At 43.4% G+C, this 15403-nt stretch overlaps 1 protein-coding gene across 2 annotated transcripts in view; it reads right to left on the minus strand.

Moving 5' to 3' along the window:
* The window catches only part of PCSK2 (proprotein convertase subtilisin/kexin type 2), a 328111-nt gene extending 314403 nt beyond the window's left edge, over positions 1–13708 (minus strand). For both annotated transcript variants that reach the window (XM_003411419.4, XM_003411418.3), the window contains exon 1: positions 13532–13708. In XM_003411419.4, the coding sequence (XP_003411467.1) occupies positions 13532–13708 (177 nt within the window). The remainder of the gene's footprint in view (positions 1–13531) is intronic.
* Positions 13709–15403: the final 1695 nt, after the last annotated feature.

The raw sequence follows: 15403 nt of genomic DNA on the forward strand, positions 1-15403 counted from the left end.
CTAAATAGTGGCAGAGGAAGAACCAAACCTCATGGTTCTGAGGTATTTTAACCTCTCTCAGTTTCAGAGGGACAGGCCTGAATGTTAGTTTTGAGCTGATGTACATATTTTTGGGTAATTTCTTATTTTTGAAATAATTTCAGACTTACAGAAAAGTCACAGGAATAGTGCATAAAAGTCTCATAGACCCTTCAACTGACAATATTTTACCACATTTGCTTTTTTTTATATATGCATATTAATCTTTTGAATAATTGGAGATTAAGTTGCAGATGGTGTGTTTCCTAAGAGTAAGACAGTACAAGAATCAAAATAAGGAAATTAACATTGGCACAATATTGTTTTCTAATTTCCAAACCTCATTCATCTTTTGCCAATTGTCTCAATAGTGTCTTTATAGCAAAAAATAATATGATCCACAGTCCAACCCAGGATCAAACATTGAATAACGTTATCATTTCTCTTTATTATCCTTAATCTGGAAGAGTTCCTTGGTCAGTCTGTCTTTGTCTTTCATGACCTTAATACTTGTGAAGAGTATAGGCCAATTATTTTGTAGAATGTCCCTCACTTGGGGATTGTCCAATATTTCTTCATTGTTTGATTGAAGTTATGCACGTTGGCAGTAAAACCACATGCATCATGGTGTGTCATTCTTGATGCAATGTACACAATTTTTTTAATGCAGCTAAATAACCAGCTAGGTCTCACCTACTTAATGGGGAAATTATAAACTGAGTATAAGACATAGTTGTGGGCAATCTCAGTACTCCATACTTACACGTTTCTGAGCCTCCAAGTGCGAGACTGTTGAATAACTTAAAAATACATCTTACATCACTGGACTTTGATTGTGACAATGACCCAAACAGCTGCAAAATGGGAATGGGAGATTGAGCATGTGGATTTTCTTTTTCTTCTTTTTTTTTGGTAGGGCGGAACACATGGTTGGTGTGAGGTGTGGAATTACCTTGCAGAAATAAATTTGGCCGTTGCTGTTGGTTCTTTCTAGCCAGGCCATACCTGAGGCTAATGACTGGAGGCCTGGTCAGCTCAAGAGGGACCATCTGTGGGTGCTATGCTGACTAAACCTCAGAAGGCATGATATAATCTCTCATGGACATGTGGCGAGACCCATAAGAGCCCTGAATGCTGAGGCTCAGATGAGCTTCCTGGTTGGTGATCATGCACAGAAGAAGGTAGCATGTCATTCTTTGGGACATGGAAGCTCCACCCAGGGGTCCTCCTAGACCTTGTCCTATGAGTCTCTTCAGATGTATCATTTTTGGTTGTAATAAAGTAGCCATAATCGTAGCTCTTAACCACTACGCCACTAGGGTTTCTGAGTATGGTATACTCTCTCTGAATTCTATGCGTCATTTCAGCAAATTAATGAACTCACTGGGGCAGTGAGAGTCAGCAGGGGCTGATGCCTCCTATTTGGCAGTCTAAAGGAAGGTGTCCTTCTAACCTGTGAGCTCTGACACAGCTCTGGGTGGCTAAGGTCAGAGAAGGGCTGCATGGGCAGCTAGTTTGAAGCACAGTGTCTGTCTAACTTGTGAGCTCTATTCCAGCTCTAAGTGGCTAGGGTTGGAGAGAGAGTGCCACCTGGGTGGCTGAAAATTAGGATGGAGAAGTGAGAAGGTGAGAACTAGATCTATTTCCACAATTTGAGAATTGGATTCATACTGATCATCCTTACCATGCAGTTAGTGATGAAGGTGAGATTTGCCCACTTTGCTCCTAGGGCAGTTGGTCAGTGCAGAAGAAGATGAGGCTGAGTAGCTGTACATTTGGAGTGAAAACAATGACTCCAAAACTACAAAGGATATGATAATTGAAACTACTGAAGAAGAAGCCGTTCCATCCTTAGCAGACTGGCATATGGATGCACAAAAAATGATCTCAGAAAACCAATGAAAAATAGTGCAAGACAATTTCATACAGAAGGCAAAAAAAAAACACATAGCTTAGATGAATAAAATAAATATGATTTCACTAGAGGAGTTGAAGGCTCAAAAGCTGCATGCAGAAAAGGAGCCTAATTGTTGATATGTGTCTTCAGTTCCTCTGTCAACCGGAGGAGGTCATGAATGAGGACATTGTTCCTTTGAGTAACCAGATTTGACAGAGGATATTATTCAGCCTCAGCTTTTCACAATATCCTATAAGATTAGCCTGGTATGAGATGGCTCATTTTAATGTAGACCTAGAGACCAATGGCTAAAACAGACTTATATACATCCCAACTCATAAAATAAGTCTTAGGAAGAGATGGATGGAGTCATCAGATCAGGTGAAGTCTTATAACCCAGCCCCCAAATCAAAAACCAAACCCAGTGCTGTCGAGTCGATTCCAACTCATGGCGACCCTATAGGACAGCGTAGAACTGCCCCATAGAGTTTTCAAGGAGTGCCTGGTGGATTCGAACTGCCAACCCTTTGGTTATCAGCCGTTGCACTTAACCACTATGCCATCAGGGTTTCCAAACTAGCCCCAAGAACAAATAAATACTGTTCTTCATACATACATTTGAAGGTATAATATTTCTGTGTGTAGAACCTATTCCTTTCATTTTGCATCATCTCCTTGAAGCTCAATAAAATTCTTATTAATAAAATATGAACATATGGATGATGTACCTCCAGAATTAGCTGATTCAGATGGGGCTAGGTAGAAGGGAGCTGGGGTAATAGTGTAAAGTCACTGGCCTGACACTCGGGAGATGCAGCTCTAGGCTCACCTAGTTGACTTCTAAGCCTCTCGGAGCATTGGTTCTTTGTGAATAATGCACAACCCTGTTCTGTGATTTTAGGAGTCACTCTTCCCTATGACCAAGAGCACAAAAATGTGAAATAGCTTGGGTTGTCCATGAATGTTCACTATTATAGGACTGAACTAACAGTCCACAGTGGGATTTATACTCAAGAACAAAACAACTGATTTATATCAGGTGTAAAATGATGACCAGATAATTGGACAGGCAGAGGGTACATGTACATGCCAAAGTCTTCATGTATCTCTCTGCATAAGGGTGTTCTCTGGCTGCATAAGCATGCTCACCCCAGAGCAGCCTTCAACCAATGAGGGATGGAAGGTGGTGGCTGAATATCCCAGCTCTCCTCATCCCTTGGTGGAACATTCAGAGGTGTGTTCTATACACTACCTCAGAGGGTCGTACAACCATGAGTTAATGGGCTTCATTTTGTTTGCACTCTTTGTTTCCATTCCCTTGGTTATTTACCTTTTGTACTGACTTGGGCTTGGCCACGTGACTTGTTTTGGTCAATAGGACTTGAAAAAGTCCTTTGACACAAGCAAACACTTTAAAAGTGCTTGCACATTGGGGCTTGATCTCTCTTGTGTCTCTTGGAACCCTTCTTAGACCAATGGGATTGAGCTCTAACTGCCTACTTGTGTCCAATCTTTGTCTCAGCATCTGGCATCATACATGCTTATTGAATGTACTCAGATATTTATTGAATGACCTTCTATACATTCACCTGGTATGACTGTGGCTCCTGTTAACTTCTTTGCCTATTGGTTTGAAACTCCCATAACTCTTCTTTCCAGTTAATAGCCTGGATGGTTTGTTTCTGGCCTAAGTTGATGGGCCCAACTTTTGGTTCATGCCATGCCTCATAGATCACTTAATTCTCCAAGGTTCCCTTTGACTGGATTCTGGACACCTTCCATGATATTGCTTCTGAACTTCAGGATATCAACAGTGGTTTGTTTCCCATCCTTCTCCCCACATTTTAGGCTCTGCAAAGTCCGTCTTGATCTTCCATTCCTGACTGACAGTCCCTAGAAACATAGTCTGACTGGAATTGACTTTTGGAAAGCAACTACCTTCTTGTGTTTCAACTTCTACCACCTTTGAAAAGCACTGATAACCACTTGATAAAATGTATTTTATTGACCTCACAGAATTGGACAACAAGCTAAGGACACAGAAGGATAGGATTTGTGGATCATCTTATTCTCCTCTGTCACTGGCTTCTTCATTAACCATTAAGTCATAGAATTCTAGGTTATCGATGGAATCAATTAATATAAGCCATTTAAAACAAGCATATTAGACTATTTTCATCGCATTTCCTAACATGCTTCCTTTGCAGCAACTGATGACACATCTGTCTGTCATTCAGGAGCTTCTAGAGATAGTGCTAAGCCTTCAGATGTTTTGCAATATATATATATATATTTTTTTGATGTTTATTACTATACTAAGGTGTACAGCACTGTATTAGTCACTAAGGGGGCAGTCAAAGACATAAGTTCCTGTTCTATTTTTCACCAAGTATAAATGCAATAAGTGATTGTTGTAGAATCCCTGAAACTATGAGCAGGCTTGTTTGAAAGATTTTGGAGTTAATGAAAATTTTAGGGGTAAGATGGTGAAAATCAGATCCAAAACCAAAAAAACGCCTTGCCATCAAGTTGATTCCAAGTCAGAAATCAAATCAGGAGACCCTAAAAATGAACAGACATGGTCCGATCAAATTAGTTTTGTGGTTATTTGCTCATAGGACTATCACCTGGTCCAGTTCTCTGTCTCCTCCAGTCTGAAAAGCTGGTGCGATGGTTCCAACAGTGCATTGTCCAAACCACAACCCAATGAACAACAGGGTTCAAAGCTCTTTGCAAAGAATTAAAAATAGGTCACCACTGTTCTTTGTGGAGCCCTGGTGGTGCAGTGTCTAAGAACTTAGTTGTTAACCAAAAAGTTGACAGTTTGAATTCACCAGCCACTTCTTGGAAACCCTATGGGACAGTTCTACTCTGTCCCATAGGGTCACTGTGAGCTGGAATTGACTCGGTCACAATGGTTTTGCCTTTTCTGGCAATAGTTCTTTGCAGTACTGTTCATAATAGCCAAAAAGTGGAAACAGCATAAATGTCCATCAATACATGAATAGATAAACAAAATGTGGTACATACACACGATAGAGTATTACTCTGCCATAAAGGGAAATGAAGTTCTGATAATGCTACAACATGGATGAACCTTGAAAACGTTATGCTGAGAGAAAAAAGTCAGTCATAAAAAGACAAAATTGCATAGTCCGATTTATATGAAATATCTAGAATAAGCAAACGTATAGAAATTCAAGTTTATTAATGGTTACTAGGGGAAAATGGAAGGGAAAAAGGGGGAGCCATTGCTTAGGAGGGCACTGAGTATCTGTTAAGCAGCTCTCCTCGCGCAGTGGTCAAGCACTTGGCTGCTAACCGAAAGGTCAGTCGTTTGAATCCACTAGGTGCTCCATGGGAGAAAGATGTGGTGGTCTGCTTTTATAAAGACTACAGCCTTGGAAACCCTGTGGGCGGTTCTACTCTGTCCTATAACGTAGCCGTGAGTCAGAATCGATTCAATAGCAATGAGGTTTTTTTTTTTTTTGGCCCTAGTCATAATCTTGTAGTTCCAGAGGAACTGTCCTTTAAAGGCTTCTTAGATAGGAATACTTAGGATCAAATCTATAACCTTATTATTATTTTTTTAATTTGCCAAACCATGTTATTCTTGATCTAAAGTATGGGTAGGGGATTTGCCAAACCATGTTATTCTTGATCTAAAGTATGGGTAGGGGATGGGAGTAAGCACTAGATAACTCTTCTGGGATTAATTTAAAATTGACTGCATGACTGAGTGAGCAAAATGATATATTCTGGATTCAATATTGCTGAGATGTTATTGCTGTTGTTGTTAGTTGCTATCAAGTTGATTCCAAATCATGGCAGTCCCATGTGTGCAGAGTAGAACAGCTCCACAGGGTTTTCAAGGTTGTGATCTTTCAAAAGCAAATTTCCAGGCCTTTCTCCCTAGGTGCCTCTGGGTAGGTTCAAACTGTCAACCTTTTGGCTAGTAGTTGAGCACTTAACTGTTTGTACCATTCAGGGACTCATTAAGACATCATTAAAAGAGTAGAACTCCTGAGATTCACTTTTCAGCCAAAATTAGACAGGCCCAAAAAACAAAATGAGACTAAAGGGGCACACCAGCCCTGGGGCAAGAACTAGGCAGCAGGAGGGATGCGGAAGCTGGTAATAGGGAATCTAAGGTTGAGAAGGGAGAGTATTGACACGTCATGGGGTTGTTAACCAAAGTCATAAAACAATATGTGTACTAAGTGTTTAGTGAGAAGCTAGTTTGTTCTGTAAACCTTCATCTAAAGTACAATAAAAAAAAGAGTGGGAGTAGTTACTAAAAATACATATATTTGACAAAAGACTACTATCCATAATAGGCAAAGAACTCCTATAAATCAAAAATGAAGACAGCCCAAAAGAAAAAGTGGGCTAAATATTTGAACACATATTACATAAAAGAGGATATCCAAATTACTAATAAGCATATGAAGAAGTGTTCAGCTTCAATTTATCATCAAAGAAATGTGTATTAAAGTCACAATGATGTACCCCTACACACCACCGGAATAGCTAAAAGGAAAAAGATATCAGATATGAAATGGTGAAAATGTGGAGCAACTGGAATGTTCACATACTGCTGGTGAGAAAGTAAATTGATATAACTACTTTGGAAATCTGGTAGTGTGTTTGTGGTAGGCAGAATTCTGAGATGGCTTCAAAGATTCCTGCTTGCTGGTGTACGAGCCCTGTATAATCACCTCCCACTTAAGTGTGGGTGAGTCTGTGAATATGATGGATTCCACTCCTGTGACTAGATTACTTTCTATGACAAAGATGAAGGAATTTTTCAGATGTAATTAAAGTCTCTAATCAGTTGACCTTGAGTTAATCAAAAGGGAAATTCACCTTGGTGGGCCTGACCTAATCAGGTGAACTCTAAAAAGGACTAGGTCCTTCCTGAAGAGAAAATTTGAAGGGTGAGAGTATGAGAAGGCCTATGGAGAGGGACATTTGTCAAGAACATAAGGGTAGCCTCCAGGAGCCAAGAGCAATTCTGGCACAACATCCAGCAAGAAAATGAAGACTTCCATTCTGTAATCACAAGGAATTGGATTTGTTAAAAAACCAGGATATATTTGGAAGTGGATCTTTCCCTAGTCATTTCTCTGAATGAGGACACAGCTGGCCAACAACTTGATTTCATCCTGTGATGCCTTGAGCAGAAGACCCCAACTAAAATGTGCCAGTCTCCTTACCCATGAAAACTATGAAATAATAAATATGGGTTGTTTGAAGCCACTAAGTTTGCAGTAATTTGTTATGAAGTGTCATGGATTGAATCAAGTCCCCCAAAAGTATCTGTTAACTTGGCTAAGTCATGATTACCAGTATTACATGACTGTCTACCATTTTGTCATCTGATGTGATTCCCCTATATGTTGTAAATCCTATCACCATAATGTAGTGAGATGAATTAGTGGCAGTTATGCTGATGATATCTACAAGATTAGATAGTGTCTTAAGCTAATCTCTTTTGAGATATAAAAGAGAGAAGCAAGCAGAGAGACATGGGGATATCATATCACCAAGAAAGCAGTGCCAGGAGCAGAGCACATCTTTTGGACCTTCCTCCATAGTTGACAGAGAGAAAGACTTTCTCTGGAGCTGGTGCCCTGAATTTGGACTTCTAGTCTACTGAACTGTGAGAGAATAAGCTTCTCTTTGGTAAAGCCATCCACTTGTGGTATTTATGCTATAGAAGCACTAGATAAGTAAGACAGAATTTGGTACCAGGAGTGGGGTGCTGCTATAACAGATAGCCAAAATGTGGATTGGTTTTGAAACTGTGAATGGATAGAGGACTCAGAAGGAACTGAGGAAAACTGTTAACACCAGAGACGGCACAGATGGTGAGAAGCAGAGGACCGGCAGCAGCAGAGGACTGGTGACAGCAGAACCAGGAGACCAGCACTAGATAGTGTTGGAGCAGACCCATGGAGTGAAAGTGCTAAGTGCTTTGGCACAGAAGTCTTCCTGGCAGAGTGGGGTGCCTCCTAACACTTATTGGTGGAAGTAGGCTTGCCGACCCATGGAGCAAGAGAGCTAAGTGCCTTTCAGCCAAAGGTTACTGGCAGAGTGAGGTGCCTCCAGGTACTTATCGGTGGAGCTACAGAGCTTTGAAACACTTGCGCCAGCAGGGCAGATGTAGGCATGAGGCCCAAGGAGCTGAGAGGCCAAGAAACCAGGAAGCAGAAGCCGAAGAGATAAGAAACACAGGAAGCTGAGCTGCCTCAGTATCGAAGGTATGGACATGACCTCCGGGGTTTCAAAGGGTGGAGCCATGGCCCCTGGTGTTTCTAAGGATGGAGTTGCTACTCAGATGCAGTAGGAGATTTGTGCACTTAAAGCCAAGGAAGCAGTTGCCTGGAAGGGGAACTGAAGCCTAGGGCCGAGGGGCCTCCACTCAGAATCCAGAAAGTATGGCCTATACCTAGAGTCTGGAGGGCAGGGCCATTGTGAAAATTCTCTCAGAGAACAGAGGATTATTTGCAAAACCTTGAGGGCTAATGTAAGGTATTCTGCTGACTTGCTAGGTGTCTGTTATGCCTTATTTCCCTCTAATTTCTCTATTTGTAATGGAAATATCTACCTTGTGGCTGTTGCACAATTGTACTTTGGAAGCAGATAACTTGTATTCTAGATTTCACAGATGAAGAGAAATTTTTGGATTTTGGACTTGGAGTTGATTTAAAACTTTTGCTATGATATGATGGGGTGAATATGTTTTACATGTGGCAAGGACATGAATTTTTTGGAGCCAAAGGGTGGAATTGTGTTCCCCCAAAATATCTGTCAACTTGGCTAGGTCGTGATTCCCAGTACTGTATGATTGCCTACCATTTTGTCATCTGATGTGATTTCCCTGTATGTTGTAAATCCTGTCACTATGATGTAATGAGATGGATTAGTGGCACTTATACTGATAAGGCCTACAAGATTAGATAGTGTCTTAAGCCAATCTCTTTTGAGATATAAAAGAGAAGCAAGCAGAGAGAAATGGGGGCCTCATACCCAAAAAAGCAGTGCCGGGAGCAGAACGCATCCTCTGGACCTGAAGTTCCTGAACTTAGATGCTCCCAGTCCAAGGGAAGACTGATAACAAGGACCTTCCTCCATAGCCGACAGACAGTGAAAACCTTCCCCTGGAGCTGGTGCCCTGAATTTGGGCTTCTAGCCTACTGGACTGTGAGAGAATAAACTTCTCTTTGTTAAAGCCATCCACTTGTGGTATTTCTGTTTTAGCAGCACTAGATAACTAACACATGTAGCAATAGAAAACTGATACAGTTTCCTAAAGCTAACGTATGCATACCCTTCGACTCAACAATTCACTCTAGGTATATTCCCAACAAAAGGTGTATAAGTATTCACCAAAATACATATAATACACTATCCACAGCAGCACTATTTATACTGCCCCCAAACTGGAAAGTACACAAGTGAGCAAGAGGGGGACTTATGGGATACAGATAATGTTTTGTTTCTTGATCTGGGTTCTAGTTACACATGTGTGATCAGTTTATGAAAATTTATTAAGCTGTGCTCTTTTGTAAATTATATTTTACTTCAATAAAATTTTTTAAAAGACTAGAAATTTATTCTTTCATTATCTGACAGCACAATTATTACAAGATTTTTTTAATTTAAAAAATGATCACACATATAGAAATGGTCACAAGATTTTACTTGTTTAATGTTTCCAACTGTAGTCCTACATGGATAAACCAAAACAAAAAAACCCTAATGTTTATTTTTGGGGATTTTTCCTTAACTCTTACTTTTGTGATTTTTGGCCAAGCCTCAGTAAATAAATTTTGTTTTCTTTTTAAATGGGACTAAAATTAGTAGTGCTCTGAGAATTTTAAGACACTTTCTGCAATAACAGTTTCTTCATGATTATAAATTCACTCACTCTTCTAGATGTATGTATCATTTCTTATAAACTTTGGTCTTTGGGCCGTGTCATGATGAAACAGATGCTTTAGCCTCAGCACACCTTTCTAAGGAAAAGTTATTGATATTTTTACTCCATTTTAGAAAGGAAACATAAATGCTTGCTCACAATGTTGTAAGAGTTAAGCATCATAATTAACAAATATTTATTGAGTACCTCATATACAGGCCGCTGTGTTAGATTAAATTGGGGCTAGTAAAAACAGAACAAAACAAAACAAATAACACTACCTTTCTTCTCTTGAAGAAGTAGAACAAACACACACACATTAGTTAATGGCATAGGTTTTATGTTAATGCCAAATAAGTGGTAAATATAGGAGAAAGTAAAAAGAAAAGAAAGAAAAATGCCAGAATTCTAACATGGCAACTCCAGGGCAGAGTTCTGAGTAGCCAGGGAAGGTTTCCTGGAGGCTGCATGGTGTAGAAAACCAAACGATTATTTTGGGCCAAGCAGATTTGGCTTTAAATCTCACCAGATATTACTTAACCTCTGGGAAACTTAGTATTTTCATTGGAGACATAGGGCTGATGTCAATAATTTCTAACATATAAATTTGTGAGATTGGAATGAGATAACTCGGTAAAATAGCAGGTTCTTCTAGCCTGTGTAATTGACTTCACTTGGATGAGTAAATAACTACCAAGAGTTTTTGGTGTTTGACATTTAGCATGAGAAAGTATGGGGGCAGTAGGTGGGCATGCTAAGGGCCAGACTGAGGAAGGAGAGAAGGGGTTGGGTGTTTAAAATGCAAAGCAAATAACAAATATGGCAAAAGCTTGGAGCAGAGCGATGAAAACAAGACAGGACAGTATGTGTGGGAAACCCAGGGTGATAAATAAAGCCAAAGATGTTTCTTTAAAGGCTAGCAAGCCCAGTTCTGTACTGGTTAAAGCAAGAAAACAAGAAATATGGAAGACATCATCCCTGAATAATTTACCTTTGGAGTAAAAAGACAATACCATATTGACTTACATACATGAAATGACCAGAGGACAAATGATGGAACATACTAGTTATGTAGCCAAGGCTTTGCCTGTTGGTACCACAGGGATTTGGAGAAAGGAAATCTTATTGTGGCCATACATCAGGGGTTTGGATCTCGGTCTTGCAGGATGGGTGCTAAGTGGATCTATGGGAGGAAAAGAAGGCTTATTCTAGAGAGAAGTAGCACCATGCAAAGACAGATCAGACAGAAGTATTTTGTTGTAGACCGTTCTTTACTTCAACAAGTACCAGCGCAAAAATCACTGGATTTGGTTAAGAGGTTATGGAGAGGTAAGGAGAGAGATGGTAAGGTGGAAGCTCATTTCTCCCAGGTTGGAACTGCAAGTTTGAGGCTGTGCTGTAAACCAGTAGACCCCTTTCCAAGAAGAAATGAGGGAGAAAGAGGTCTAGGCATCTGTCATCTCTGATTTCACCTCAAAATACAAGCTCCCTGAGATTTTAAGGTACGTGTATCTGCAGATGATGAATATATGATGGGATTGTTTCCATACCTCCTTGCTCAAGTCCATTATCAGAATTGTGAACCTTTCACTGAAACTATTTATCCCTTTACAAAAAATTCCTTTGAAGGAATTAATAACTTAATCCATTGTCAGTTTTACACCTAGATTTGGTCAAGTTTCTCAGATCATCTCCTCTAAACGTATTTTCAGAGGGGGAAGCAAAAACGAGAGAAACCATTGAATGTGTCTTGGTCACACTAGGGGAAAGTGCATGGTGAGGGAGAGTGACAGGTGTTTCTGTGTCAACTGCATCCCTTTCCCTAAAGAGCCTGATACTACACCTATCTTAGCATACCCAAAGCCCAGCACACCCAACAGAGCACCTAACTTGGTCCAGCATGTACTGAGGAGTAATGAGTATGGCTTTCACTGGTGGTTTTTACTTCAGGCTTCTGTCTGAACCAATTTCCTCATCAGCATCTTAGGGTCCACAGTAAGAGTAGCCTCTTCAGAGTTGTTGAGAAGATTAAATAAGGATGTATGTAGGAAGTCCAGTACATAAAACTTCCCTATAATTGTCAGTTAATAATAATCATTATTACATTTTTTTAATGGTGCTTTAGTCCTGGGTCTTGCAGAGTTTTGAGGGGAAAAGGAGGAGGGTCTGCTTGTTTACTCCGTTGGTGGCATTCATGCAATGGCCCCCAGGCCTTGAGCCAGTGCAACAGCGGGCGCTCCCTCAGCTGGCGCCATCTCTCCCCTGCTCCACCCACGCTTCCCGGGAGCAACAAGTTCCCTTCTGCAGGACCCGCCCGCGCCACTGGCAGACACAGCGCCTCTTCCCAGACCTCTATCACACTTTGCTGGCAAACCCACTTGGGACCGAAATCGAAGCAGCTGCCTACGCCTTACGGGGGGCGGGAGAGCCTAAAGGAGTCCTTGCGGTGGCTGGGAAGGAGGCGGGAGGCGTGGGAAGTCGGGACAGAAGGGACTGCTAGGAGCCCCAGTCTGCGGTGCCCTTGAAAGGCAAAAGGAACATCCAGAAGCACTCAGCGGACATCTCACGCCCTGTTCTCCAAATTGTGCCTTCTGGAGTCAGGAGAGAGAAGATGGGCTCCGGAATGCCACCGACCTCCACCCACTCCTCTGGGAGCCACATTGCTCTCTTAAGTCCTCAGGGTTCCCTTCGGACCCTCACTCTACCCATCCCGCTCAGGTCCCCTAAAAACACTCTAGATTCTAGACAAGATATTTCTCAGGAGGAGCAAGTAGGTCAGCCACCGTCTCCACCAGCATTCTCCTCTCCCTTGCCCTCCCAAATGGGTACCCAGGAGTCTCCAAGGGAGTCCTGAGGTGTTCCAGGCTGGGAGCCTACTCTGGCTGCCCGAACAGTTGAATGCCAACAACTTCTTAAAATGGGGATCCCCGTGCTTTTGTGGGAAAGCCAGGCTGACCGCCCACATACCAAGAGAGGACACTCCGACTTCTCAGTAGGGACTCCTCCTCAATATCCTCCCCTCGGGCTCCTACAGCCAGAGTTGCGAACTAGGGAGCCAACCAGAAGCGCGCTCCGGGGTGGGCGGGCGGGGGCGAGGGAGCTGAAGTTCCGCCCAGATTTTGGAGAGAGAGACCAGTTCCAGTCTCCAAGTCTCCTAGAGCCAGGGAGCTGTTGTTCCTGGAAAAGCGCAGGGACCGAAGTCACCGGGAGGGAAGTCATCCTGGCGCGGGGTCCCAGAAACACCGAGGTGAATCGCAGTATCCAAAGTGCAAGCCCCGACCTTCGAAAACTACTCCTTCTCCGGGGGATGGGGGTGGGGGAGACATCCCTGGGAAAGCAGCCAACGCCAAACCAAGCTAACCAGCGCTTCATTCCTCCAACCCCAAGCAGTCTCCAGAACTTGGTACCTCGGACAGCAGTCCGGGCGCACAGCGCGATTTGAAAGATGTTATCCTATTTTCGCCACAAAGTCAGAGGGCAATAAATTATTTTTATGACCTTACTAGTACAATCTGAAGGACATTTTAATTACATAACCCGTGAAAGATCACCGGAGGCAATGTCGTGGTAAAGAGCCGGTGGCAGAATATCTGCATCGCAAGAGAAAGAGAGAAAACTTGCAAATCTGCAGGGAGATTGCGCAGGGCTGCCCCCGTTTTGGAACAACATACGAAATGCAAGGGAGACCTTACCTTTCGGACTCCAAAACCATGTTCTGCTGCAACTTGGCGAGCTTCTTCCTCTCCCCCTTTATGCAACTCCACGAGAAAATGATTCGTGAAGACCGGTCTTTCGGCAGATGAAAAAACCGTGACACAGAAGAGGAGCCCGGCGGCCACCTTCCACTGGGAGACACAGCCACCCTTCATTTTTCTTTGGGAGTGAAAAGTGGGGCTAGGAGGCGCGCCGGCTGGCGGAGACCGGGACCCGGAGGGAAGGCGCAAATAATAAATATATACGGATATATATATTTAAATCTTTATGTAGGGAGAAAGACTGGTTAGGGGCTTGGAAAGCTGCAAATCAATGTGTTCTCCTCCAGCACCTGGCTGGCAGAGAAGCCGGGCAGTCAGGCGGCGCGGCTTGCTGGCAGGGGTGCGAATGTGGGGAGCTGTGTGTAGCTGAGAGAAAGAGCAAGTATGTGTCTGTGTTTGATGCTAAATCTGCATTTTTTCAGCTCCTCCTCAGCTCAATTCCACAGGGGATGGAGGAGAGCACCAGTCCGGGTGACGTGCGTCCGCCAGCGGCCAATGAGGGACGGGGAAGAGGCGGGCCCCTCCCCGGCCCACACCGACCCCGCCCCTGCCCGCCCGCGGCCCGGCCCTCCGGCCTCCGCCTGCTGGGGGCGCCGAGTGCCGAGCCCGCGCCCCCGCCCCTTTCAGCACCCTGGAGAGTGCCTCCACCGCTCTGCTCGGGCCCGGCGCGCTCCCAGGAAAATCCCCCCAGCTGTAATCAGCCTGGCGGTGCCGGAGTGATGTCATTGTTTGTGGAAATCTGTAGCCTCGGGAAAGGGAATTACGATGTGAGCTGCTCTGGAGGCCGGAGGGGAGCTGGGGCAGGGGCCTTTCCCTATTCTACTTCTTGCTTATTTCCCGCTGGAAAACAACTCTACCTCTCTGCCACTCTCTCCTTCTCTCTCACACAGATACACACGCAAGGCACACTTGCCTCCTTTTCTCCCAATAACAAGCCAAACATTACCCCTCCTTCCTCCACTTTGGGCAGATCCCAGCGGAGATTTTCTCCCCTTCCTGAAACGGGGAGGGTTGGGAAAGCAGCCTTCTGTATGGACTCACTGGGGAGAGAGCTCAGGAACGAGCTTTTTTTTTTCTTTTTCTTTTTTATAGGTTCCCGGAAGGTCTGGCACCAAGCAGCCGCTAAGCCTAGCAGGAGACTAGGCTTGCACCCATTAGAGATTGTGATTAGATGAGACTTCTCCGTCAGGCTGCTCCACCGCGACTGCCTTCAGGAGGACGCAGCTAGGATTGACACGCCTCGAGGTGCATTCGTAGACTACAGGATAGCTGGGTGCACAAAGGCAGCCAGCTGCGTATTCTCGCGCTTGGGAGGTGTAGCCACCTATGCCACGCTCCGGGCCAAGACTCCAGCTGAGCGTCCTAGGCTGGGGACGTTCTGGCGAGTGGCAGGGGTCAACTAAACTATCTAGTTAAGGAATTTGCACTTGCACTCAGCCAACTGCTGACCACCGACTCTTCCCGCCCAATTGGAAGGGAGCAGGCATGCACTTTCTGTAACAAATGAGGGAGATTGTTTTTAAGCAACACAACTATTGTTGAGTTATAGAGGGTTTACATTGATCTCATATATCATTGAGCTTCAAGAGTTCAAATTCTACCTTTCTTGGGTAAGAGGTAAGAGATCTTTTCTTAGAAGCTTAAGTGTATGCAATACAGCCAAAGAGGAGAGAGAGACAGAGACAGAGAGAGAAAGAGAGAATGAAGGGTGGAGAAAATGATAACATTGACTATATATACAGCACTGCTAATAGAGAGGTCAGCAGTTCCAGCCTACCGGGCACTCCTCAGGAGAAAAGACCTTAAAAT

This window comes from Loxodonta africana, chromosome 24, assembly GCF_030014295.1.
Source record: "Loxodonta africana isolate mLoxAfr1 chromosome 24, mLoxAfr1.hap2, whole genome shotgun sequence".
Taxonomy (NCBI): Eukaryota; Metazoa; Chordata; class Mammalia; order Proboscidea; family Elephantidae; genus Loxodonta; species Loxodonta africana.